We start from the raw sequence: 26740 nt of genomic DNA, 5'->3' as shown, positions 1-26740 counted from the left end.
CAACCCCGCCGCCGCCGCCGCCTCCGCCGCCGCCGCGACGAGGTAACGGCTGCTGCCGCCGCCGCGTTCCCGCCGCCGTCCCCGCGCCGCGCCGCGCCGGTGGCCTCGGCGGCTCCGCCGCGGGGGAGGGGCCGCCCCTCGCCGGCAGCCCGAGGGGGGAAGGGGGCGGGCGCGTGACGCCGCTTCCTGCGGCGCGCGGCGATACAGGGGGGCGCCCGCTCCCCGCCCTCCTCCCCGCCGGCCGCCGCGGGGCGGGGCGGGGCGGGGCCGGGCAGCAGCTGCGGAGGCCGTTGGCGGTGGTGAGGGTGAGGGGCCGCGGCGGGGAGCGCGGGCACGGCGCGGCGGGGCTGGGGCGTGCCGGGGCGGGTGAGAGAAGGGGATGTTCCGCTTTGACAGGCAGGTTAGGTGACTCCGCGGTTGGGGCAGACGGGTGGGTTGGCAGCCTCGTGCGAGCTGTGGCGAGGGCCATCTCGCAGGCTGTCGCGGGTTAAAAGGAGCCGGCAGCCTGCAAAATGGCTCTCGTTACAAAATGTCCCTCAGCCGGCGGGGGGTTGGCAGACGCCTCCCCTCCTCGCGAGGGAGGCCGGGAGGCCGCGCGGAGCGAGGCTGGTGGGCGCTCGCCCCGCGCAGCGCCAAGGCCGCGGCTCGGCGGCGGCTCTCGGGCCGTGAAGCCGCGGCGCGGCCGCTGCCTGCGGGCCGCTTCGGCCTGGCCGAGGCCCTGCGCTGCAGCCGGGCGCCGCCAAAGCCTGCGCGTGGAAGCAGCGTGTCTCGTTCCTAACAGGGGCTTCTGGCGCAGAAACTGAGAGTTTCGGCTCTGACTTCCCGTATTTTAAATCTCGGCTCTGATGCGCTCTTCGAGTACAGCTTCTTACTCTTGCAGCTGATGCCTTCCGAATCCTGACAGGCCCGAAACCGCCGTGCGTGAGCGGTTGCTCTGTGTCACTTCTCCATCGTGCCCTTGCAGAGGGTGGTGGTCGAGCAGCGTCCCTTCCGTGTCCCGTGAAGTAGCGCTCCGGGGCGGCGGAGCGCTGGTGCTCGTCCCAGGCCGAGGCGGCCCGCGGTCCCCCGGCCCGTGGAGCACAGGTCGCTGCCTGTACGGCCTTAGTGAAAAGGTATTTTGAAGGAATCGGCAGTTTGCTAATGAAGTCTTGTAATACTTTGTGGTTTGCTCTGTATATTTGGGGGGGGAGGGGAGTGCTGTTTTTGCTGTCCCCCGTTTAAGCTGGAGAGTGGCTAGCAGAGAATGTGTGCTTAAAGCGAAGGCAGCTGCTGAGTGCTGAGAGCAGAGTTCCCGGGAGGGGTTTCAAACCTGTCTTTGTTAGAGTTATCTGTGCCCTTCCTTCTGCCAGAGCGCGTAAAGGAGACATTAGAATATCTTTCTGGACCAAATAGTCTACAATCAGCAACAAAGTTGTAAATCTTTAATCAGCAAAAATGTTCTAGTCTTAATCTATTGAACGGACTCTCATAAAGAATTATAGTCAAGAAATAATTTCAAGTTTCTCTGGCTAAACACATATCTGTCCTTTCCTACTGCCTGATGAGAATCACCTTTCACATTTCTAGCAATATATGTTTTTATACAATGGAGTTTTGGGGGGATTTTTCATTTAATTTATAGCATCACATGTTAAACACAAGTTCAAAGACTTGATCATGTCATGTAGTGTCTTTTTTAAGCAATACAAAAGTCTAAATTAAAAAAATATCCCACAACGCATTGTATTTTGTTTTGTTTTTTACAGCATGTGCTGCTTAGGAAACACATATAGGGTTGCACCTTTAACTAATTCTTGTTTTTCATTTGGTGCTATCTGTTTTGTATTGCTGAATAGGAGGTACTATGCTGTAACTTTATGCAGATGTGCTTATAGCTATACTAAAAATGCACAAAGACATGGAACTCTAAATTTGGTATCAGTTAAAGTTACAACCCCGATACTCTGTAATTGTAGTTTTGAGGAGGAAGAAGATGCAGATGTGAAATGCCAATGATAAATGTTTCTCTATAGAGCTTTGGAAAGTTTAAAATCAGGTGTGCATCTGTGTTGGGGGAGGAAGAATGCATTTTAACATAAAACAATGCATTTTCTGTAGAAAGACAGAGCTCTTGTTTCTCAGATAGATGTAAATACTTCTAATACCTACAATTTGATTCAAATTTGATCTCTGCTAGGTTGTTTTCTGAAACGAATTAAACAAAACCATATGGTAAACAAAGCAGGGCTCTAATTTTGCAGGCCTCCGTGAAAGAGGACCCTGATGAAATCTGGTGCTGTTTAAGTGTCTTCCTTGTAATAATTTCCTTAAATACAGAAGAACATGAGTAGTACCAGAAAGTGGACTAATAGAGAACTTAACCATACTTTTGACAGGTAGAGTTAAAAGCTGAAGCAGTAATGCACGAGTGACTGTGTACTACTAGCCTGTGTCCATCGATGGCCTCTGTGCAAGTGATTCCGGACTCTTACAACCATGTGTTGGCAGAGTTTGAATGTTTGGATCCTTTGCTTTCTGCACTCAGACTGGATTCTAGTCGTCTGAAGGTGAGGTTGTGTTGTTTATTTTTTTTTAAAAAAATCATTTAATTATGCTTTTTGGTTTATTATTCTGATTAACTCACAAAATTAATCTCGTTCTCTTTGGGTGTGTGCAAGCTAGCTTGTGGGAGAAGGAGAGGTAAAGACAGAAAACCCTATTACTCTGTATGTGTTTTCTTAACGGAACTACAAAGCTAACAAAAATTTTAGAGGGTTCCTAGCTTCTCCTGTTTGCTCCAATCTCATAGAATTTTATTCTAATATCTTTGAAAACAACTGTGCCGTCAATGTTTCAGGAGCGGTATGCAAAGCTTGCAAACTCTGAGCTTATTTTAGTAAAAACAAAAATGTTATTGTGAGAAAAGATACCATTATTAGTCCTTGTTAGCTGCTGTGTTCTGTATTATGATCGTTATTCTTTCAGTGCACATGCGTAGGTGTGTCCAGGAGATGGCTAGCTCTAGGCACTTCTGGAGGAGGACTGAACCTTATACAGAGAGAAGGCTGGAAGCAGAGACTTTTTCTGTCCCATAAGGTAAGGGTAAAGAACTGTGCAGAAAAGCATTTGGGGAAGTGGGAGTGGAATTGTTTCAATTTAATGTTTATTAAGAAAGTCAACAGGTGTTTCTGCTCTCCAAAAAATGTGAAATTTTTGACTTTTCTATTTGAAAGAAAGAAAAAAAAAATGTAGCAGTGCAGTATGTCCCCTGAGGATGTGGTACAATAGTTTTCATGAAATGTGAAAGAAATGATTTGAGAGGAACAGGCCTCTCTATTCTTCAAATACTTTTAACAATGGCAAAAAAATCATCTGAATAGCTTGGAGTCTTAAGCCTCAAATATGAAACCAGAGCAACTAACTTGTAGATAACTATCAATGTTTGGGTGTCCAAGCTATGAACTACTTGCATAAACAAAGAAAAGGTAAGCTTGCTTGCCTTTACTGAAAGGAGAGAAGAAACATTTATCGAGACAGTGAGTGCTGTTTCTCTGAATGTATTTCTACAAGCAGGTGCTGTTTTGTGGGAACCGTTGGTACTTGTACCATAACATGAATACAACTACCTTTTAATGTTGAAAGCATTTAACTTAATTCTAAGAAAACTTTCATAAACACAAGGGCAAGAGACTGATCTCTGTTTTCAAAGTAGAGAATGAACTGCTGTTGTTTCTCTTGATACTCTGACGTTGTTGACAGCAGAATCTTTTAGAGTAAATTCACTATTGCAAATAAAACCCAAATAAACACCACAGTAACCTGGTAGCAGCTGTTGACTTCAATACATTTTATTTCATACATAGTGATAAAAATTGCATGTTGGTAAAGATAGTACAGGAACTACTTTGACCTGCTTTTAAACTTTTCCTTGCTTTCAGGAAGGTGCCATTTCCCGGGTTGCCTGTTGTTTACATGATGCAGACTATGTTGCTGTTGCCACCAGGTGAGTGATGTACTTCAAATATTTATCTAGCTTTCAGATTTTTAGTGTATGCATCTTTATCTCTGGTAGAACATTGAAAAATTTTAAAAGATTTAGTCTTAAGTTTCACTTCCTTTTAACTATTGCAGCCAAGGTCTGGTAGTAGTCTGGGAGTTGAATCAGGAACGTCGCGGGAAACCGGAAAGGATTTATGTTTCCTCTGAGCATAAGGGCAGAAAAGTCACAGCTCTGTGTTGGGATACAGCTGCCCTTCGGGTGTTTGTAGGTGATCATGTGGGAAAAGTATCAGCCATCAAGATTAACACATCGAAACAAGGCAAGGTAAAATTTAACGTACTTTCTTTGAGATGAATAGGTTTCCCAAGGGATGAGATAGGGAATCTTTATTTTAGTGAAGTAGAATAGAAGAAAGCTTGCCAGTTGATGAAGATCTGGTAGCTTTGGTGACTGCTGGGATAAAGAACTTTACTTTTGAATTTTTTTCACCCTACTTTTAGTTAATTTAGTAACAACATAAAAATACTTTGAAATGTACAGAATTAAGAATTAAATATTTTGATGCATGATTTGGCACTACAAAGAGAAACTGAATTCAGACTCACTTTGTGTGTCTCTTCAGGTACTGATGGAAATTTGCCCAGACTTGAAATTTGAGCAAATCCACAAATTGCCTTAAAAACGTTTGCAGTAACCAGGATAGAGCCTGGTCTTACAGAATTCCCTTTAGTTTAGGATAGGGTAATACTAAAAATGTTTGTTAGTCCTGGCTCAGCTACTCCCTCTTGAAATTTGCAAGTTCCAAGCCCAAGGTCTTAGTGTTTCTGAGCCTGTTGGACTCCTTAGACTCCAGCTACAGATTCAGTCGTGTTTTTAGTCGTCAATTCAGATGTCAGCTGGAAAAGGGCAACCATGGACTCTGTTTTTTTTGGCTTTCTGAATCAGCAGGGAAACTCCACGTGTTTATCCAGTTTCTGAAATGTGTCTTTCCCAGTTTCTGACTGGATACTTCTATTCTTAATGACATGAGTTAGTTAAAGGTGATCCGCAAGCTTAAATCCATTCAGTTCTGTGCAAAAGGAGTACAAGTTAGTGAGTAGCAGTCTGATTACTTCCCCTTCTTGAGTATTCTTTTAAGTTTTACTGTTACTAGGTCTTTCCTCCTCCTTTTAATCTGTAAAATGCAGCACAACCTGGAAGTAGTTGTGTTCTTTCAGGTCCCCGTTAGCCTTCATGAAATACTTTGGAGGAAAGTTGACTTAGAAGTAGCAAGAATATTGCATTTAAAGTAAGGGGTGGGGGAAGTTGTTGGAAGGGAGGGAAAAGCAGAAGAAAGTAAGGCAACTTTCATGCTTGTGCTTGTTAAAGGGATTGGCCTGTTGATTCTGCAATGTAATACAGTTTTTCAGAATAAAGAATTGACAGATTTCTAACAAAGAAAACAGCTTTAAGCTATCAAAGATGGTGACTGCTAGAAAATTTGGGTGTAGCTACCTGTAGTAATATTTTTCTTAAGAAGTCTATGACTTACTTTGTTTTGCCACCTATACAAATTGAGAGCACTATATAATAATTAGTATTTGTGTAATTTACTGCAGAGATATAGAGCAAGTGTGTAAATTTTATGTAAGCCACCTAAATTCGAGGGAAATTTTTTGTATTGAGTAATCCCTTGGATCTGTTTCCATGTTTTTGTGGGACTGTTTGCTGGCTGAAAGTACCTGTATTGGGAGAGGTGGGCTGAGAGAATCAGCAGAAGAACAAAGTTTGCTAAAGCAACAATAAAAAAACCCTCCTATTTTACGGGAAATATATTCTTCATCTAAAAATGAGGCTGATATGTGAATAAGATGGGTGGGGTGTTTGTTTTGTTTTGTTTTTCTTGTTCTCCTTAGATCTTCAAAAATGGTTTTGGGAAGAGGAGGATTTGAAGTTTTAAGTCTAAGCATGAGAGCCTTGTTTTGTAAGGGAGTGAGAAGAAAGGAATTGCACTGTCTTGCTTTGTCTTATTCCATATAGTACACACTTCAAATTTTCCAATTTTAACTTTATGCAATATTCTCTACATTGAACTGAGGCTCAATATGGTTTTATTTTTCTCTCTCTCATTTTTTTTTCCTCTTCCCCTTTAACCTTAGGCTGCTGCCACTTTTGTGATGTTCCCTGTTCAGATTATAACCACTGTAGACTCTCGAGTAGTTCAACTTGATTATTTGGATGGAAGACTGCTCATATCTTCACTTACACGTACTTATTTGTGTGATACTGAGAGGCAAGTAATATTTTACTTATAAAATATTGGACTTTACAGAATCACGAAGAGTAGCTGCAGTTGGAAGAGACCTTTGAAGATCAGCCCATCCAATTAATTACCCTGCTCAAAGCAGGGTCGCCTAGACCAAATTACCCAAAACTGTGTCCAGTCAGGTTCTGAATATCTCCAAGTATGGAGACTCCATGACCCCTCTCAGCATTCTGTTCCAGTATTTGGCTACATTTGTAGTTTAAAAAAAAAAAAAAAAAAAAAAAAAAGTTTTCTTAGGTTTAAATGGAATTTCCTATGTGTGCCTGTTTGTGCCCATTTCCCCTTGTGCTTTCACGGGGCACCTCTGGGAAGAATCTGGTTCTGTGATCTTGACTCTCTTCCATCAAGTATTTAGACATGGTGATAAGATCTCCTCAAGGCTGAACAATTTCAGCCCTTGGCCTCTTCTGGTACATGTCAGATGCGCCAATCCCTTAATCCTCTGTGTGGCCCTTTGCTGGGCTCGCTCCAGTGTCTTTGTGCCCATTTCCTCACATTTTCCCTAGTCTTCCTTTTGCTGCTCATACTCATTTAGAAGCCTTTCTTGTTGCCCTTCATGTCCCTTCCCAGATTCAACTCTAGGTGACGCTTGTAAATATTATTTCACCCTGTCTTTTATAATAATCATTACAGATTTGTAAAGAAAACCAGGAAGACCCTCAAAACCAGTTCAGCATTAGGATTTAGCATTTTGACTCAAGAAAAACATAAATAGATACTTTATTATTGCTGTCTGAATAAATACATTTCGCCCACCAGAGAGAAGTTCTGGAAAATTGGTAACAAAGAAAGAGATGGAGAATTTGGAGCCTGTTTCTTCCCAGCTGGAAAGAACAGTGGGAATCAGCAGCCATTAATATATTGTGCCCGGCCTGGCTCAAGGATGTGGGAGGTGAACTTTGAAGGGGAAGTGCAAAGCACGCATCAGTTCAAGCAGCTGCTGTCATCACCACCTCTCCCTGTTGTTACTCTCGGGTACTAGTGTGAATTTTATCAGTTATGTCTAACTGAGACAAACCGCGTTAATACTGAGGAGTTGAAATGAACTCTTAGTGCAGTCAGACTTAATCCTAGTTGTAATCTTAATACATTCTACTGTAGTAATTGAAACCAGTAGTGGAGTTATCGGAAATAATAAGGCCTTAGTACTGCATGCTTATCTACTGCAATGAATGTGTCTATCGTAAGACTACACACATTTCAGCCAGCTTTATGTGGCTTATAGGTTTAAGAATATTGCTCTGTTTTTAACAATATATTATTATTGTAGTTATGCCTGGTAACAGATAATAATTTTACTTGTTGCTTTATAGGCTAGATCCTCATTACACTGGTTCCAGCTGTCCTCCACAATCTTTATCTTTCCCCAAGCTCCTATATTTGACGTAAGTATTTTTCAACGTGGTGTCTTGTTGATAAAGTAGATTTAAAAAAAAAGAGTTGTGTTCTAATTTGTCTCATAACCTTAGTCTTTTTGCATACGACTTTTCCAAGTACTGTGCTAAAGAACAGTTCTATTTCTCACTTGCTGTACTTAACATATGTAGGGATGATGTTGGCTTACAGTGACTGCCTGCGGCCAGTGGAATGAATCTTTTAATAATTATGGTTTGGGTTTGTTTGTTTGTTTTTTGGTTTTTTACAGTGAGCAATGTGTAATGACCTGGACAGAAAGAGGCATTTTTATCTTTGTTCCTCAAAGTGTTCAAGTCTTACTTTGGAGTGAAGTAAAAGGTAAACTTTAAGATTCTTATTTTTGTAATAGTCTGTCACTTCCGAAGTCCTTACCAAACACAGAGCTTTTTCAAGCTCTGTTTCCTTAGCTGGATTGCAGAACATTTATCAGCAAACTCATTTTCCTTATCTTTCTTTTATATATCTTTTGAGTACTAAGAAACCAACCACTTTCCCTCCACCAACCTCTTTTTCTATACCTACAAAACCACTTATACAGATGCTTGAGAAATAAAACATAATTTATAGTGAATCTTAATATCAAATATGATAGGGAATAGCCAAGTCGGCAGTATCCTTTCCTCAGTTGTATTTATTCAGGCATACTCTCAAGTATATCCTTTGAGGGATAATCTGGCTGCTGAAAGCTTAAAGGTTTTAAGCTTTTTAATGCCAGTCTAAATCAACACAAAGGAATGTACTTCAGAGAATTGGCACATAAGTGAAGCTTCATAAATAATTGGATGTGTACAGTTATTCCCTTAGTCCTCAAACTGCTAGGGATCATGCTCTCTCAGACCCTCCTTCCTCCTTTTTTTTGATGTAAAATTTCCAGAGCCTTTGTCATGGAGTGTTTGCATATAACATGACTATCATCTGAAAACTGCTAAAAGGTCAAAGTGCTTTTCTCCTAGCAAATGTTTTCCTTCAGTTTCAAAGCTAACAATTGCACTTTTCTCTCTTGTCTTTATCTGTCTTAATTTAGTTTTTCATTCTTCTTCAAAGGAAAAAGAAACTTTCAGTAACTTAAGTGTGTGTTTGCTTGTTTTCTTTACAATACTTTCTAGAAATGCATGTCTAGGAGTTTTAGTATTTTAATTGTGCTTTATCGTTCAGATGCTAGCTTAGTGCTGTTTGGTGTTTGTTCCTCATACTATGGTTGTACTACGTATTCGACTCTTGCACTTGTTGGAAGTCAGATGTTTTCACCTATCCTCAGGAACAGAAAGGAATGCTGATTAGTGATTTCCATTCTTAAATATTTTATGTATCTGATTTTGCAGATATTCAGGATATTGCAGTTTACAAAAATGAACTGTTCTGTTTGCATACAAATGGAAGAATCATACACCTCTCCCTTCTGCTGGTAGACCGTTGCATAGAGCGTCTGATGAGAAGAGGGTTCTGGACCCTTGCTGCCAGGGTCTGTTGTCTCTTCCAGAACTCGATTATTTCTTGCAGAGTAAGTAAATATCTCTTTGTAAGTATGCAGTGCAACTTTAGTTTCCTGTTCCCTTCCTGCAATAAGTTCCATGGATGTCTCAAGTTTGTATTTTTGGACTTTTTTAAAAACAAATCAGGCATCACACATTTCATATGAAACTTAGCCTGCATATACGGTATCTTTTAAAAACAACCTTTTGCTTTTCACCTCTGCCTTAGAATAGTAACACTTCTGTTTCACTGTTTACTTTTAGGCAAGAAAAAATTTACCTCCAGACAAGCTGGAACACTTGAAGTCCCAGCTGGATATCTCAACCCAACAGGATCTTATTGCCCAACTGGAAGAACTGATTTCAAAGTTGGAACCTCCAGATTCCGCGTGCAGCAGTAGGAGGAGCAGTATTTCATCTCATGTAAGTGTGTTGATAATGTCAATAATTTTACCCTCTGCTTTTTGTCTTTAAGGCTTGAAATCTTGTTCCTCACTCTGTAGGTGAGGCTTTCATATTCATTGTGGCTATATATTATAGCTGATAATGCTACTTTCTAATGTTAATAGAGGTAGAGAGGTGTGAAATACTAGTACTTCCATTCTTTAGACTCTTATACTTCTGCTTTCATTGCTTGTTATTTTGTGGCTAATGGTTGAGATGCGGACAAAGATGAACACAAAAAAGGCATTCTCTGTGATTGAATTTAGTTTCTTGGTGTGCTTCGATAAAGGTCATCTTGTTCGTAAATGTAGTAGTATTTGGTGAAAGCCTGATGTCCACGTGTTCAGAACTACTCCAGCTCTATTTAAAATATTGTCTAAATTTGTCTATTGTTTAAATATTGTGAAACAGAAGACTGAGAAACCAATCAAAGCGTATTTCTAGCATTCTTTTGTTGGCATTGATTTGGTTTCCCACTATCTTTTCAAGAAAGGGGAACTATTTCATAATTAATAACAGGTCAGTTGCCACTTTCATTCTTAACAGTGTTTAAAGAGTAGAATTGAAAAAAGTGAAGTAAATTCCATCTTGATGTGGTAGATGAGTTTGGGTTTTTTTGTTCGTTTGTTTTTTGTTTTTTCCTCCCATTAATAGATGAGAAAGTAAACTACATAGGCTGACCATGAGCAAAAGGATATATGTATGTCCTGGAAGCAAATAGTTATGAAGGGTCTGTGATTTTGCTGTCTGGATATTGTTAACTGGCAAAAAGCATAAAAGTAAAATGGACTCTTGAGTGCATAGGTGAAAAGGGGTTCAGTGACTGATTCCAGGTATATAGTCTGATATATGACTAAAGCAGAAATGTTTTTGTCTCATGATCTTGTACCAAGTGCAACAGTTGTTCATAGGCTACCTTCGTGAAAGCAGTTGCAGCATATGCATCTTTATAAAGTCATTGGCCTACAGACTTACTGGCATGCGTGTACTTTTGCATTCTGGGTATGTCAAAAGTATGTCATTATACAAGACTCTTCCAAGTGGTAAATTATAAACTACTCAGAGGTTATTTGTGCGGAAACATTTGTTTCACTTCTTTCTGGGAAGTTTAACAAAGTGCAACTTGCAGTATATTCAACTTCTTTTCCCTTGTTTGACAGGAAAGCTTCAGTGTCTTAGACTCTGGAATATATCGCGTTATTAGTCGAAGAGGCAGTCAGTCAGATGAAGATTCATGTTCTCTCCACAGTCAAACGTTTTCAGAAGATGAGAGACTTAAAGAATTTCCTGTACACCAGGAAGATGAGCAGGTGGAACCTGGTAATAGTCCTTAATGAAGACTGTATTTTTCAGATGCATTTGTTATTTTACTCTACAAAAATCTGATTGCGTTGCTCTTTGCTCTCATTTGCTACTCTCAGGTTATGCATGATTAAATACTATAATTGGATCAATGGAACACAGGCACCTCACTGTCCAGCAGCTACCTGTGATCTATAACAGTCATGTTCTTTTTCGAAACATTAGAGTGAAATAGTGGCTTCAGAGAAATTTAAGTGTTAAAAGACAAAAATAAATAACTCCTGTCCCCACCCCAGGGGAAGAAAAAAAAAGTGATCTAGCAGTTTTTTTCTGAGCCAAGATATCACACAATTATTTTTTACCCTTTGTGTAGTTCAGCATTAATGCAGAGAGTGTCCGGGCTAACTATAGCAGTGTTATTGTGCCTCAAATGCTAGTTGCCTGCAGTCAGTACCCTACTAGTAATTTCAGCCTCAGGAAAGAATTTGTTAATCTTGGCTCTGGCTTTATGTTACTTCAGGGAAAACAGTAGAATTAGGGTAAAAGTTTCTAACTTTCTTGCAGGATCTTATTTATAGAGGGCATCATATCTTATATATACATTAGCATAGGAATTGTATAATTATTAGTAACTAACACTTAGACCATCCGGTGAACTGCTTTTTCTTCCTTTTCCCCCTGGAATATCTGTCTCTGGATAAAAGCTAGAGTAGAATGGTAGAATGTAATAGATCATGTTCTCTGCTGTGCTTCAGTTTGTGGGGGATGCAGAAACTTGAGGTGATGAGGAACATGCTTAATTCTAGTTATTAGAAAGTCTACTCTTGAGCTTTTGCAGAGTATATGTCATTTGAGGAGGGGGATAATTTGGTTGCTTTGCCAGGGATACTGCAGTGGGAGAGTGTAGGAATTGATATTTACTCCTTTGTAGTAGTTTTGTTCTACTGACTAAAGCAAATGCTGTTTGTAGTCCATTCCTTTGCACTTACCATTTCCTGCTCACTTGTTATTTTTATACTGATGCGCATATTGCATCATTTTCACCATTAAAAATCTGTTAAATGAAGAATCATAGTTTTTGAATACCAGGATTAGAACTTTTCAATTTCAGTCGACAAGTGATAAATTGTTGAATCAAAGTAGAAAAGTTCTAGATGCTTTTTTGTTCATGTGTACTTCATGTGGTATTTAAGATAAATATACTTAGTGAATGACTCCCCCAAGCCCTCCTTCCCGGAACTGGAACTGATTTCCCTGCTTCTATTTACGTAAGTTGTCATAAGTTCTTGGGTTGCTAGATCTATATGATGAACAAAAGCAGCCTTATTTACAAGAATTTTAGAATCAGTTCTGACCTTTAGGCACTATCTACATTAGAGATATTGTGGTGTCTGGTGGTAGAATTTTTGTAATAGCATAGCATCTTTTTCTCTCAAAAATGCAGATAGTTTTGAATGTTGCAAAATGTAGTGTCATCATTACTTAAAAGTACCTTTTTCCATAGTCACATCACTTAAAGATGCAGTGTCTCTGTGTGTGTTTGTGCTACAAAATGGTTAATCAAAACATTTTGTAGATATTTACATCCTCTTCAAGCTAAAGCATGAAAATATCCCATGAAGGTTATCCAGTAATGAATTAATGACTTGTGTTTTGTTTCAGTGTTTCATTTTTGACAAACCACTGTTTCATGATTCTTTATTTCACTTCCATTTGTTAGACAACGTATCTCATGCATCTGTGACGGTTGAGGCTGATCGGAATGAGACATTTCTCCCATTCAGTATTCCTTTGTCATTTCGTTCCTCATCTCCTCTCGTCTCTCTCCAAGCTGTCAAGGAAAGGTAAAACTTGCAGGAGATTCATTCATCCATTACATCCTGCCACTTTTCCCTCATGTGAATTTGTAGCCTTGTCTGATTTAGTTCATGCTCTGATCTGCAAGAATGTAACATACGAAGTAAAACACAGAAGATGCAAGCAATATAAAGCTTTCATCTTGACTCTAAAGTATGAAGATTTGGTGTTAACTGCAATGGAGCCAAGATTTCAGCCTCAATTTTTGAATGTCTACTAAGAAAGTTTGACTTTACCCTGTAAACTGAGGTTGTGGTTTGTACTTGGAACAGACTTACTGAATGTTGTTTTGGGATTTAGCTCTTCTGCAACTTAAAATACAGAAGGAATGTGAGAAGAATTCCTGTATAGCTTGTGGGCAAACATTAAAACTTTTAGAAGATGCTAGATACTGCCAAAACATGTTCCCAAAGTATGCCACATTGTCTGCCTTCTTCACCCCTTTCAGTGAATGTTATCAGTTTCCTAAATGTTTATGAAATAACAGTAGCTTATGCTTAATGCAGGTAAATATGATAATGTCTGTTTCATGCAAAATTGAAATTGTATTTTTAAAGGAGAACGAATATAAAATAGGTGATACTAAGTATGTAACTTAAAAATTTGAAAAAAAATTGCTTTTTATTTAAAACTTGGTTGATTTGTAGAAGTGGCCTGAAAAATTGCTTAGCTCTGCTAATGACTATACAAATGAGTCCTACATCTTGAAATAAAAAAGTTGTAGCTGATGTCAAGTGCGAGGATCTCAGAATAAGCTTCAGAAGTACTTGCCCTGTCATGAATTCTTTCTATTCTAAGCCGTATTTGTTTGTTAGTAGAAACATTTATTACTAGTAATCAATACTAAATTTTCAAATGCCTGCTATATTCTGTTTTTCTATTTGTGATTAAAATGCTATCATGTGTTGCGGATAATTTTTCAAGTTTCCCTTTAAGCTTGTCTGTATACTGAGATTCAATTATTGTATTCTGTTGGAATCTTTTCCCTTTTCTCTAGCAATCTTTAACTTTTACTGTACCTCAGTATAGTAAACAATGCCAGATTCTCTTGGAGGACCCTTGAAAGTCAAAGGATTGACTTTCTGTTTTTTTTGATGCTCTTAAACTAGTTATTAGCTAGAAAGCAGAATTTTGAGTTTTTTCTTTAATTTTTGATATCCTAGTACTCTTCATGGTGGCTGAAAGTTGACTTTTGATATGTGTGCTGGCCTTTCTCCTGGTAAAGTATATTAAGAAATACATACTAATGACCCAGAAAGCTTCCTTTCCTGTTTCTGTGAGCTTTGTAATCTGTGAATTTTGTAAATTTGTAAACTTAGTAAACAAAGCTTTCATTAAGCTTTGTACTCTGAAGCATCAATGTGAAGTACTGTAAAACAGTTTCTTGCCACCAAAGAGGCTATAATTTCCTAATGATGCTTACTGCTTATGAACTCTAAAATGCACGTAGCCAGTCTGCATTTATTGCTATATAGTATGTGCAGATATAAAAATCTGAGCACTAATGTTGATATGTGATCCTGTTTCTGAAGCAGCAAAAAAAGCACATCTTAAATACTTGGTGATCCTCTGTCCTGAAAGTATAGACTATGTCTGAAATACGGGTTTTGAGGTTTTTCTTACTGATTGTTGTTGTTGTCGGTCATCACTAATGTGATGCTTTTTTCAAGAGTCCTTCAGCTTATAAAGGTTTTTGAAGTAATAGTTTGGATAGAAAGAAAAGAAAGCACTTGATTCTTTCACTTGTTAACTTAGTATAATTTCAAATGTTTTAACTTGACTTCTAGCGTTTCCAGCTTTGTACGCAAAACTACTGAAAAGATTGGCACCCTTCATGTGAGCCCTGATATTAAAGGGAGGCAAGAAGCAAAGGATGATGAGCAGCTGCAGGAGGTGACTGTTAATGTGGTAGCATTTCCCCAGGAAGAAAAAGAGTGAGTGCAGAATCGTGTCATCTTAACAATTGCATTTGCTGGATGTTCTGAGGAGAGCAGTCTAAAGAAAAATCTGTGTTTTCAAGTAGAATGAGGAGTTGAATGAGGCTTTTGTAAATTTTTCCAACTGTCTTGGTTACTTTGGTGGTTTCACTGGTTCTCCTTGACTCCTTACCTAGAAGCTGTTTTAGGCAATGAACTGTTCTGGATGTTGGAAAAGCAATCTCTGTAGTGCTGTAATAACTGAGGAGCAAGACTGTAGAGTATTCAGAAACGTTAATGTACCTGTAATGTACCTGTGATGCCTGTTGCAGTTACAGACGTGGATGAGGACAGGCTATTTCCTGCCCTTACTGAATGCAGAGTGAATGCTTTGTCTCCCTCAAAACATCTTTTTTTAATGATGATTATAAAACACTGAACTCTGTTAATAGTTTTTCCAGTGAACACAGAGATAAATTGTTAAATTAGGAAATCATAAGAATATGAAACATTCTAGATTAACTTTTGTATGGTGGCATGAAACTGATTTCATCTAGTGTTTTCTGAAATCTGCTGTAGTTGATATAGAAGCCATTACAGAAAGCCCCTAATATATTAATAGTTGCTATTTGTATCCAATTTATCCATAATTTCTGCTGCTTCTTTAGAAATAGGAGCTTTATTTCTTTAATAATGGTATTAATGTTGTTTCATCAGATTTTGGAGGAAAAGCCTCAGTTAAAATTATTAGATTAAATACAATACTTAAGATGGGACTGAAATCAGTATGTTCTGCTCCAGATCAGAATCACAGAGCTGCCCACTTCCAGAAGAGGACCATCTAAGAGATCTCAAGGCTGCAACAGCGAAAGCTATGTAAGCAGGGAAACTTATTTGTGCATGAACATGTTGGGCTTCGGTAGAAAAATGATAAATTTTCTTTTTATTCATTGCATACATAAAAGTAATGCTGTAAATATCTATTAACATAACATGTAAGTAAACTGTATGGCACTCGTCAGAGTAATTTTTTTTCACATTAAAATCAAGTAGAACTACAAGCTTATAGAGGGCTAAAGGATAACACTAGAGCAACTCTCTGCTAACTACAAGCACACTTTAAAACAGAACAAAAACTCTAACAGACAAAATAAACTCAGTTCTGAAGTGTTTGGGGAAATCAGAATATAGTAAACATAGTAACATCAAATGTAAAGAGTATATGTAGTCTAAATTCTCTTTGAAGCAGAGTACATTTGAACAGAGTAATTCAAGTTTAATAGTATACTTTGAGTTATGCAGTACATACATACCACTTGTGGCATCTTAAAACTGTCAAACAACTCAGTAGGCCTCTCTTTTATGCTACAGAGCCAAACTTCAGGATCCGCTGGTTTTGTTAGAACCACAGTATATGAGAAGGGTTTTACAGGAATGGCTTTTTTACCTGGAAGAAAAGTTTGGCAGCAATGCATGTTCTGCTTCATCTGTTAAGAAATGCAAGATTGCATGTGCTGAAGAACAGCAGGAAGTCCAGGAGGAAAACCTGCAACTGGATCCAAATGGTGAAGACCGTGTAGACAAAGAACAGAGTGGTATCTTGGAAGCCTGCACTGTAAAAGAAAATACTGTTGAAACCTGTGTAGGCAAAACTGCGTGTGAAAATAATGCTAATTCAATGGGAACTTCGGACTGCTGCTTTCAAGTGTCTCCTCCATATGTCATAGAGCAGGATGTTCAGAAAGATCTCACTGAGTTGACAACACTGTGTTTTGAGCTATGTGTATTTTGTTGTGGAAATGGTAATGTTAAGGAAAGTTCTGATCAAACTCCGCCACTAGCAGCTTCATGGACCTTGGCTTGTAGGTTTATACAAAGCTACTTCTTTCTTCTGGATTTGAAAAGAGTAAAGCAGTGTATTATAACCAGCTACACACACAGTCCTAATGTGTGGAAAACATACATTGAAGGATTGAAAGGTAACTAATGAGATTTTATTACAAGTAACACTCTTAATAAATTAGTGAAAACAAGACTTTATTTGGGAAAAAAAAAAGAAAAAGCTTGAAAATGCACACCGGTTCATGTTTGCAAATTTTTCTTCAGATGGAAGGAAATAATGTGGTAGTTTCAGTACAAGGGGGAAGTTGATTGATGTGTTTTTTTGGGGGGGGAGTTGTTTCTGAGTTTTTGCTTTGTTTTGTTTTTACCTAAAAGACCTCTTCCTGCTGGTTCCTATGAGACAAAGCCGCCCCCTGCACCTTGTTTAGCAATTCTACAGAAACTACTTCTGAACCTTTTACTTTATTATGCAGTTTGTTGCTTGAGCATGGTGCAAATTAAAAACCGGATGTATGTGCTTCTAAGAACAGTTTTGAAACATTTTAATTAAAATCAATTATGTATAGTAACAAGTATAGTATCAAGGCAAAGGGAAGGCTCAACTTGGAGAAACAGAATTAATGCAAAATGAAACTGAACAGGAAAGTGATTCTGTGAAAATAAATTGCTTGTGATCACTTCAGATTTCCTTTTCCATAAAAATCCTTTCTGCTCTTTTTGCTGTTCCTTTAGCCGTATTGAAACAAAGCTTCCTGATTATACTGGAAAACAGAAATTGGTCTTTTCTGTGCATTCAGCTTCTGCTTTATGCATTTTCTTTTAAGACTGAAATAAAGTCTTGATATTGATTCTCTACAGACAGAGTAGCTAAACAACAGCATCTTGTGTTGATGACTGGTATCTGATATTTGGGGTTGTGGGAATATTCACTGTCCAGATTCTTACGAGATCTTTAGAAATGAAAGTAATATATGCATTCCCAGTTTCTCCTCAGTGGGCTATACCCCTTCCCATAGATAAAAACACAGATTTTGCAGGACTGGGGGTTGTGTTGAATTCTGCTTCCTGTGAGGTCAGTGACCACATTGAAGTTTTTATTTATAAATCAAAATAAACTGTATGTTGTTGAAAACTAATGCACAGTTACATTATATTCAGCAAGTCATATGTTCTGCAGTGGGCTATCTTTGTATGAGAAGTTGCTTCCTCTGAAGGCTAAAGAAAAGAATCATAGAACCAGTTAGGTTGGAAGGAACCTCTGGAGATCATCTAGTCCAACCTTCCTGCTCAGCAGGGTCACCTAGAAAAGGAAAATATATTGAGACTATTATTCCATGTCTTAACCTTATCATTTTAACTGTGACTTGTACAGTTTAGTAATGTTGACTTCTACGAAATGAACAAGTAGAATCTGTTCACTTGTTATCACTGTTAGCCAAAGAGAAAATTCCATGAAAGTAATGGAAATTTGTGTTTCTAGTGCTTAATAACAGCTGTGTGTGTATTAGGAAAAAAAAAAAAAAACTTGCCTTTATATTGTAACACGTACAACAATTTATTTCAGAATTAACTTGTCGCAATCCAGTGGTTTTGGCAATGGAAAATGAAGATATGCTGAAAATACTGAAACAGCTGCATGATTTGGGGCCTTGGGATGATAGCCCTCTGTTACTGGCACATGCTCAGAGGTTTGTAGACATTTTTGTTTGTTTTTCTTTCTTGGTTGTTTGGCTTTTTCTTTCTTTCATTTTTTTTTTTTTTTCTTTTTCTTTTCCAACTCTCAACTGTTGTTAGCTTGCTATCAGGAGTGGGTTTTTGAGAGCTTTTCACTTAACATTACATGAAGCTTTCTGATGCATCTAGTTAGGGAATCTTCTTAAGAGATCATCTTTCAATAGTATCTTGAACTTACAAGAGTGCTTGAATTTGAAATAGGTATTCTGTCTTGGTAAAATGGTTGTTTTTGCTGCTGTTTGACACTGAAATTTGTTTTTGTCCTTTCTCTTCAGGCTTTATGAAAAGTTTGGGGAAACGGCTCTTCGCCCCTTGATCAAGTTCCACCCTTCTATTTTGCCTTCAGATATCAGGCAACTTTGCAGGAACAACCCAGCTCACTTTTTAGCATATTTAGATAGTCTTGTGAAATCAAAGCCGGAGGACAAAAGGTAAAGGGAATGTATAATCTTTTTCTTCTGTATGTGGACTATGCTTAATGCAGCTGTTCACATAGCTACCATTCCTGTGTCTATTTGGTGCTCTTTAGGATTGGGTTCTCATTCATTCTGCCAGTTTCAGCTGGTGTCTCAGGCTGAGTTATCCGTTTGGTTAGTTTCTGTTTTTAAAATGTTTTTTTTGTATGATACTTTAAATGGAACTGACTATTTGTGTTCCTGTGTCTGCAGTTCAGTATGCCAAGGTTAGACTAGCATTAAAAAAAAAAATGTCAACCTGATGGTTTTCTGTTGTTCCCATCAGTCTTTAGAAATATAAATCATTCTAGGCTTTTCTACGTGCTGAGAACTGCTTTTATTTTTCCAGGCACTGTGTCATGATAGTTAATCTATATCCATGTTTTGACTTGGAGCATGTGTGTGCATGCATACACACACACACACACATAGAATTTTTACTGCTCCATATTCAGTATCCTTAGAACTGATAGTTTTTCTATGTACTTTATTTCTAGACCCTGTCTCCTTAGATCTCTTCTGCAGCCTGAATCATTACGACTAGATTGGCTGTGCTTGGCAGTTTCTCATGATGCACCACAAAGAACAAATACTGTGGATGCAGAAGGAAATCCAAGGTAAAGTAGGGTTTGCCTGAGTTCCTGAGTGACGCAAAAGGCTTCACCTGGTCTGTAGGTTTTTGTTTGGGTCTTATATAACAGTTTGAATGTCACTGAATCATTGGAATGTTTCTTGTACTCCAGAGTTCAGCAAAAACAACCAAAGGATTAAATAACTTCCTTCTCTGAGATCTTTTCCAGCAAGACTGCTCTATTGAGATTGCATATGCAGTTTCATCTTTTTCCTTCTCTCATTTTATATAGCTGACTTCCTTGTAGAGAGAATGTTAAATTTCTGAAGAAAACTATTAATGCTTTAAAACTGAATTTCTCTTTTTCCAGGCCACGATCACATTTGTTTACTTGGGGCTACAGTCAGCTAATTCTGCTTTTGATTAAACTTCCATCTGACTTTGTAACAAAAGAGAAGATGGCTGACATCTGTAAATCATATGGGTAAGAGGAAAGCTCGATTATTTTTGATGCTTGTTTGGTATTCTGACACATACAGACCCAAATGAAAGACCCAAATGAAAACCACCCATCTGCTTCTTACTTGAATTGATTTCTTTTAATCTTCAAAACATGAAATGTTTTTTAGTTCCCAGAGTTTGTTTGAATGCATGCAGTACCCTGCTGTTCCTTTTGGTTTGGGGGTATTTCCTGTGTCCTTGTTCTGCAGTGAGCAGGACTGTTCTTCGTGTTCAAGAAATTCAGTGGCTTCTGTCTTCGTTGTATATAAAAAAGCACTTAATTATTGTTGGCTTTAGTTTAGACCGAGTATTTGATTCCTGGAAATCTCTACTCTCTTATTTAAGATTCTGGCCTGGATATCTTTTTCTCTGTCTGGAGCTGGATAGAAGAATAGAAGCCTTTACTAATATTGCTCATTTGGATGATTTGAGCCTGTTGAATGGAGAAGATGGTTAGTGAATCTTAAGCTGTGTAAATGTACCCATGTAATACAGGAACTTCCCTTGTTACGCACTGATTAGGCTTGTCCCAAGTTGAATGAGATTTAACAAACGGACAATGCCTCTGCTTTGGTAGAGGTTCAACTAAGTGTGTAGTGCAGCATATCTGAAACCCATAGACCAGTGTTGTATTTTGCTACTATGCTTCTTGAAATCGGCCTTGACAGAGAATGTGCCAAGCCTCAAGAGTTTTGAGTTGTTTATCAGGCAGAAGTGAAAGTCAAGCCTGGTGGTACACATGGAGGAACAGCTACTCTGATAGTCCAGTTCAAGACTCCTCTCACCAGCACCACCCCCCACAAGATATGAACAAAGCATTGTATGTTATGTGGCAGAACTTCAGAAGAAAATTCCCAGTAGCCTTAGATGAAGAAAACAATTCTTTGGCTTTGGACTTAATCCAGACTCTTAAACACTGAATTATTATAAAAGTTTGTGAATAGTTCAGTGCTGGATCTTTACACTGAGTCAGTCAAGGCAGCTCAGCCTTGTACACAATTTGCTTGTTGTTGGCACTTGAGGTTTTCTTAAAACTTCAAAGAAAAAATCAGAATGCTAGGTGCCTGTTTAAGTGCAGATATATTCAAAATAATAGGCTTGAAAAAAATCTTTATTTTGCAAATAAAGTGGTAACGGTCTCCTTTTGAATCTAGGTTTGATTCCAGAGACTACAGAAGAATGGAAGTTTCTTCTGCATCTCGCAGAAAATCACAGTGCTGCTTCCCTCCATCACAGCATACAGAATGGGAATGCTGTCAGCAATGGTAGCCCCAGCTGGGCAAATTGCATCACTATAGAAAACGTCTCTCTCTTATTGGCAAAGGCAATTGGCCCAAATCGTGCCTTGCCTCTGTTGCAGGAGTGCGGCTTCTCCCTAGAATTGTCCGAGAGGTTTACTAGTGTCTGTGAGATACTGAGAATTGCTGAGAAAAGGCAAAGGTGAGATGGCAAGTCAGTACGAGATCTGTCTATGCACACTGTTCATTCTGGGTTTCATGTTGCTTCAAATTTTTTTTGTCAGATACCAAGAAAATAAAATACTTTACATCTTGTCTCTGGAGCTTTAAAGTCAGTTGAAAGCTTTTCTCTTACTTAGCAGCTATGTATATGCAATGTAGGCACCCTGAAAATGGAAAATGAGGAAACAGGAAATAATATGTTAAAGGTGGTTTCCTTTGAAAAACATATGTTCGTTATTGACTGGAATCCATTCAAAACTAAAGAACTGATGGAGAAGGGAGGCCACTTTGCTCTCCTATAGCAATTATCTGTACAGCTTATCCCTTGGCTAGAGATTGGGATTTTACACATCTGCCATAGACCCCTATGAGTAAGTTCAAAATGTAAAACCTGCTCTGCTACTGTAACAGTTGAGGAACAGTTACTTCAGAGACCCTAAATCTAATTCAGGAAAAGAACAGGGAAACAGATGATACTGTGTTCTGAAAAGATTAGTGGCAATTTAAAGGCTTTTAAAACCTCTGTCACACCAAGCCCTGGCCCTCTGGCATGTGAGCAAGTCTGAGTGTGGATGCCATGAAAGAGATGTCTGATTTGCTTAGTCCTTTATATACTTTCGGATCTGACCCGTCCTCTTCCGAGGAGAACATGTGTGGTGTTGTCATGATGTTACCTCTGAAACAGAATCATGCTTTTGCCAAACTGCTTTAGCAAACAAAACCAAACCCAATTGTTCTTTCTGTTGCATTTTTCTAGTGTTTAATTTTCTTTCCTTTTATTGCAGAGCCCTGATTCAGTCCATGTTGGAAAGGTGTGACCGGTTCTTATGGTCTCAGCAAGCATAGGAAACAATTCAGAAAACTTTGGGAACATACTTTTTACTGTAACTATTGTTTATTAAAATGCCTCTTAAACTTCAGTGCAATTCGTCTGGGGGAATTCATTGTCAGGAATTTGTGACAATTTCTAATACTTTTGGGAATGAATTTTGAATTCTAGAGCTTAAATTGAAACAATCCAGTATTTATCTTGAAATTACACTCAAAGACCTGAGATGAAAAATCCTGATTTTTCTTTTTTTTTCTTCCCTCTGAGTCCATGTGATTATTGTGTAAAATAGAAGCCCCGAAGTATTAAATTACTGTGTATAGAGTTGGTTTAGTGTTTGTTGCAAATATGAGCAGCCATTCTTGGGAAACAGCAAAGCATATACTTGTTTTGTTTTCCTGTGTGTGACCTTCACTTTATCAAGTAGCTCTAGGAATGCTTCTGACAGTATCTGTTTTTTCTCTCAAATTGTATGGACTGTTCTTGCCACTTCGAAAAATGCATTAGATGAGCTAAGTCTTGAAATAGCAGGAGGAGTGTTTTCTCCGAAGTGCAGTAATGGATTAAAAACAATGATTAGCAGAGGATTTAAGTGAACTGAACATTAAGCAATGTAAGCATGGTGTTTCTAAATTGCCACTATCTGTTGACGAAATATGACTGCAGACTTCAGCTGTGAAATTTCAACAGGATGTTAGGATTGGGGCATTCCCCAATGAGAGCAAGAGGACCACATGCCTTATTTTAATGACCTTTTTAAAAAGCTGGGAAGTTAGAGAAGTAGTTTCAGATGGATACTGCCAAGCAAACACTCTTTTAAAATATCTGTCAGAATATAAATATTCATTAAAGCATTTAGATTTATTTTTTCATTTATGGAACTATGCTTTATACCAGCACTTATGCATTTAATACATACTTGAGCAGGTTTCTTCAGAGTCTTCTGGTTTTGGGCCTTCTCACTGTCAGACTCACACAGGCTCTCACACACACACTCGCACAAGGCCTTGTGCTGTGGTGCCCAGACAGTAGTTGATCTTTGCAGAGGACCTTAAAAAAAATGATAACACATGCATTACTCATAAATTTTATTCCTCCTCAAACTTGTAAATTTTCTCATGACTTGAAAGTACTTTTTTAAAGATTAAGAAAGCATCTTACTACATAGTTTTGCAACTTTTAAGGGTTTTTTATGATTTGGGGATTCGGAAACAGCACAAATCCTGCTATCAGAAACACACCACAGTCCTACAGTAAGACTGTTGGAATAAGGGCCAGGCCCCCTCAGTTGTCACGCTGCATCATGTTTGATGAGATCCAAACAAATCAGGTGACAGTGGTGCCTGCTTTCTCATGTCAGATGTTGCCACCTCAGTTGGTCTTACTCTTTACTAATCATGTTTAATACAGTACTTTGAAGTAGTCCAACTTTAGCTGAGTACCAAGTGGGCTCAGTACAGTCTCAGAAAGCTGGCTTTCTCTTTACTTAACTGTTTCATGTTATTTTGTTCCTTAGCAAGCATGTATACATAGCAGTCTTTCTCACTTGTGTGAGGTTTGGGTGTGTTTTTTTTTTTTTTTTTCCTTTTTTTTTTGGGGGGGTTGTATGGTGCTTCAACTTACGGTGAGGATTGGGCTTTTTTTACAGTTAAGCCATTAATTTTTAGCTCAAAGACTTTTCATTTTGTATAGGAATGGGCACACATGTAACAATGGCAAGGGTAAAATCTAACAGAATCTAGACTAAGCTTCTGTTGATGATTTCAACTAACTAGGTTATCAAAGAAGAGAAGGAGCTTACTCCTTGAAGAAGTAAGAAAATTGTTGTTTCCTATTCTTGATGCACGTTTTCATATATTGGTAAGGTGAAGGAGATGTGAAATGAAATGGTCTCATCTTTAGAACATCACAGTTGCACAGGGCAGCAGCATCATCCTAAAGCTTCCTCAGGGATCGCACTGGAGACGTCAGAGTGCTAGCAGCTGCCATCAGCCAGCCAGGGGTACGCCACTGTGGTGTAGACCAACCTGCTCAGAAGTAGAGGAGTGTGCTCATCTTTTGTTTCTGCTACCTGACCCTTGGTGGCAGGGGCCTTGAAGAAGCTGAGATGAGTAAAATCTGCAGAGACTCTAAACAGAGGCTGTTCTTAAAAATGCCCCACAAGTGCCTCAAGACATTATTTTACTGTTAGAATTGTTACCAAAACATACTGGGATATCAATTTTATTTCAGATAAACATCTATAAATGTAAGAGAGATCAAGTTTACAAGCCTGCTGCTGAGGGGTATGGTGTTGGTAAATATTCCATACAGCAGTATGACAAAATTTGCTGAAGTCAGTTGTTGCTTGAATAAACTTAGATAAGGCAGTAGTATTTCCCAGAATCCAGAATAATTGCACATGCGATTACACTTGAGCTGTAATTCACCTCATCCTATTTCTGAGTCAGGTTTATTGACCTGGATTGCAAAATAACTAGATTGCAGAACGTATGTTGCCTTTATGTATGTTTAGAATTCAAACAATTTGAGGGGTGAATTTTCCAGAGAGCTTTTACCTTAAGTTGGTCAGAATGTACACACTTGGCAGAAAGCGTTGAGGGGCCCCAGCTGTGTTATGTTGACTGCAGTACACTCACAGTGTGTATTTTGATGCTAGGCCAAAAAGGATTACTCCATTCAAACCCTCTGTTGAATATGCTCTGTGGTCCAAAAATGTCTGAGTTATTGCAGGGAAATATTTCTTAAGTTGGTTTTGCAGGCAGTGCTATGTTCTAGGTCTCTGGTCACAATGGCATCTGCATTACTGAGCCTCTACCCCAACCTAAAGGAAACCTTTTCCAGCCTTGAGAGGAGTGTGTGTGTGTACACACACACACACTTACTAGGGCTAGGATTAGAGACAGACAGGGTCATTTGCAGCCACCAGAGAAGGAATGTGAAGTGCTCTATACCTTGAAGGCATGAGTTGTCACCAAGATGTGAGCAGTGCAGCAAAATAAAGCACTCCAGGCCTTAGAACAACTGAGTTGTTGTACCATTAGGCATGAACTTTGTGGGCATTGGGGGACAAAACTGTCTGGCCTGCTGCTTTTTGCATTTTCCTTTTCCAATGAGTTACAAGTCAAATTTCCCTTGTCTCAAATTATTTCTCTCAAATGTGGTGTGCTAGAGAATCTGTCTTTCCACTTCAGGCCAGTTTCTAGAAAGTGACTTTTCCTCCTCTAAGCTCTTGTTTGAAGTCCAGGGATGCCCAGGGAAGTTAGTTGCTGGCACTTCATTAGCTCTGTTCTCATACCTCTTTTACCTCAAGCACTGCCCTTCAGCTCCAGTTGCTAGGTGTTTTAAGTGACAGTGGTGAATGGGACAACTACACATAGGTCTTCTGCAGAGAATTTAGGGAAATATGTTAAATCATTTATGAGACCACACACTGGGGAGACATTGCATGTGCTGAACCTAAAGTGAAACTGCAAAACCCAGGCTAAACCCAGAGCCTTCAACAGAGAATACAGTTGTTACACAAGGGAAGCAAGCACCAAGCAGACTTTTTGAGACTTCTCTCAAAGACTTGGCTCCTAACACAAGTGGGCGCTGCAACTATGAACCATACCAGAAGGGCCTAGTGGTTAATAAACTTAATTCAAAATCCATCTGAGATGTGGCTGTATGGATTTCCTTTCGCTAACATGCTTTTTCTATACCATTGCATCAAAAACATCCCTTATTATGCAGTTTGCTTTGCAACGGAGGCCAAGAGCAAAGCTTCAAGTTTGCCTGTCTATCTGCACCATCATCTTGGCACACGTGGGACTTGGGTTTAGCAGTTCCTGCATCAGGCCTGGTAAGGCGGTTGATCTTTCCTTCTAGATGGAAAGAGACTTGGCCTTGTGTTTCATGGTAAATGCAGATGATCAGGCAAAGTCTCTGAATTCTCTCCAGGACAAGATCCAAACAGAGGTCTTCAGGGTGGTTTCCCAGCCTGCTTATTTTGAGGAGCAAATAGGCCTGAGGACATTTGAAGACCTGCTCTATGCTTTTTTGTTGTTGTTTTACTTGTGCAATAGGAGCTATGGACTTTCAGTAAGGACAAGGACAGGCTTCCTGTAATATATTCTATGTTGAAATTAGAGTGGTTGTGGGAAATTTGTGGCTTTGGGAATCTGTTCCAATTTCCTCCTTTCTTCTGCTTGAATCTCTTATAAATACCCTTTCTGATTCTGAGGACGCAGGACAGAACTTCATCTCCTCGTGGCTTTGCCTTTCTGCAGTTGGTGAGTGATTCTCTGCATCTGAGAGACAGAAGCAGTGTTTTTATCTCATATTCAGGAACAGGACTAATGCTTTAGCACAGGGGACTTCTTTGTACTGAGTCGGGAGGAGCAGCAGGAAATGCTAAAATGCAAATTTCTCATGCCGGTCTGAGAGGAGTCCTCAGTTTAGCTCTGCTCCCACAGATGGCATCAGCCCGTGCAGGGCAAGAATGGGGTTCTTGGGCTTGCCATCAGTGCTGGGGGTGGCATCAACTATGGGTGCAGCTGCCCTGGAACAGATGTGAGTGTATGACTGGTACGTCAGAAATCTCTAGAAGCTGCTTCAAATGCTGCTAATCTCTCAGGTTTTCTCACAGCTCTGTGACAGCCTTGGGAAGGGAACC

At 39.2% G+C, this 26740-nt stretch overlaps 1 protein-coding gene across 6 annotated transcripts; it reads left to right on the top strand.

Moving 5' to 3' along the window:
• Nucleotides 1-217: 217 nt before the first annotated feature.
• Nucleotides 218-22174, top strand: HPS5 (HPS5 biogenesis of lysosomal organelles complex 2 subunit 2). 6 transcript variants are annotated; one of them, XM_062576551.1, is made up of 24 exons: nucleotides 218-305; nucleotides 881-1112; nucleotides 2376-2546; nucleotides 2965-3075; nucleotides 3918-3982; nucleotides 4111-4303; nucleotides 6118-6251; nucleotides 7044-7259; nucleotides 7598-7669; nucleotides 7930-8018; nucleotides 9023-9201; nucleotides 9437-9595; nucleotides 10777-10936; nucleotides 12639-12762; nucleotides 14563-14709; nucleotides 15493-15567; nucleotides 16063-16670; nucleotides 18098-18221; nucleotides 18543-18698; nucleotides 19220-19339; nucleotides 19664-19777; nucleotides 20140-20246; nucleotides 20949-21234; nucleotides 22040-22174. In XM_062576551.1, the coding sequence occupies exons 3-24, from the start codon at nucleotides 2439-2441 to the stop codon at nucleotides 22098-22100; spliced, it is 3408 nt and encodes a 1135-aa protein (XP_062432535.1). In that variant the 5' UTR covers nucleotides 218-305; nucleotides 881-1112; nucleotides 2376-2438; the 3' UTR covers nucleotides 22101-22174. The 6 variants fall into 6 exon arrangements, with proteins under 6 accessions (XP_062432535.1, XP_062432537.1, XP_062432538.1 ...); XM_062576550.1 differs by having other exon boundaries at nucleotides 232-305; nucleotides 782-1112; XM_062576552.1 differs by having other exon boundaries at nucleotides 234-305; nucleotides 905-1112.
• Nucleotides 22175-26740: the final 4566 nt, after the last annotated feature.

The sequence above is a fragment of the Rhea pennata genome, chromosome 5 (assembly GCF_028389875.1).
Source record: "Rhea pennata isolate bPtePen1 chromosome 5, bPtePen1.pri, whole genome shotgun sequence".
Classification (NCBI taxonomy): domain Eukaryota; kingdom Metazoa; phylum Chordata; class Aves; order Rheiformes; family Rheidae; genus Rhea; species Rhea pennata.
Note: the sequence above shows the minus strand (reverse complement) of the source record. Positions and strands in the feature narration are given on the sequence as shown.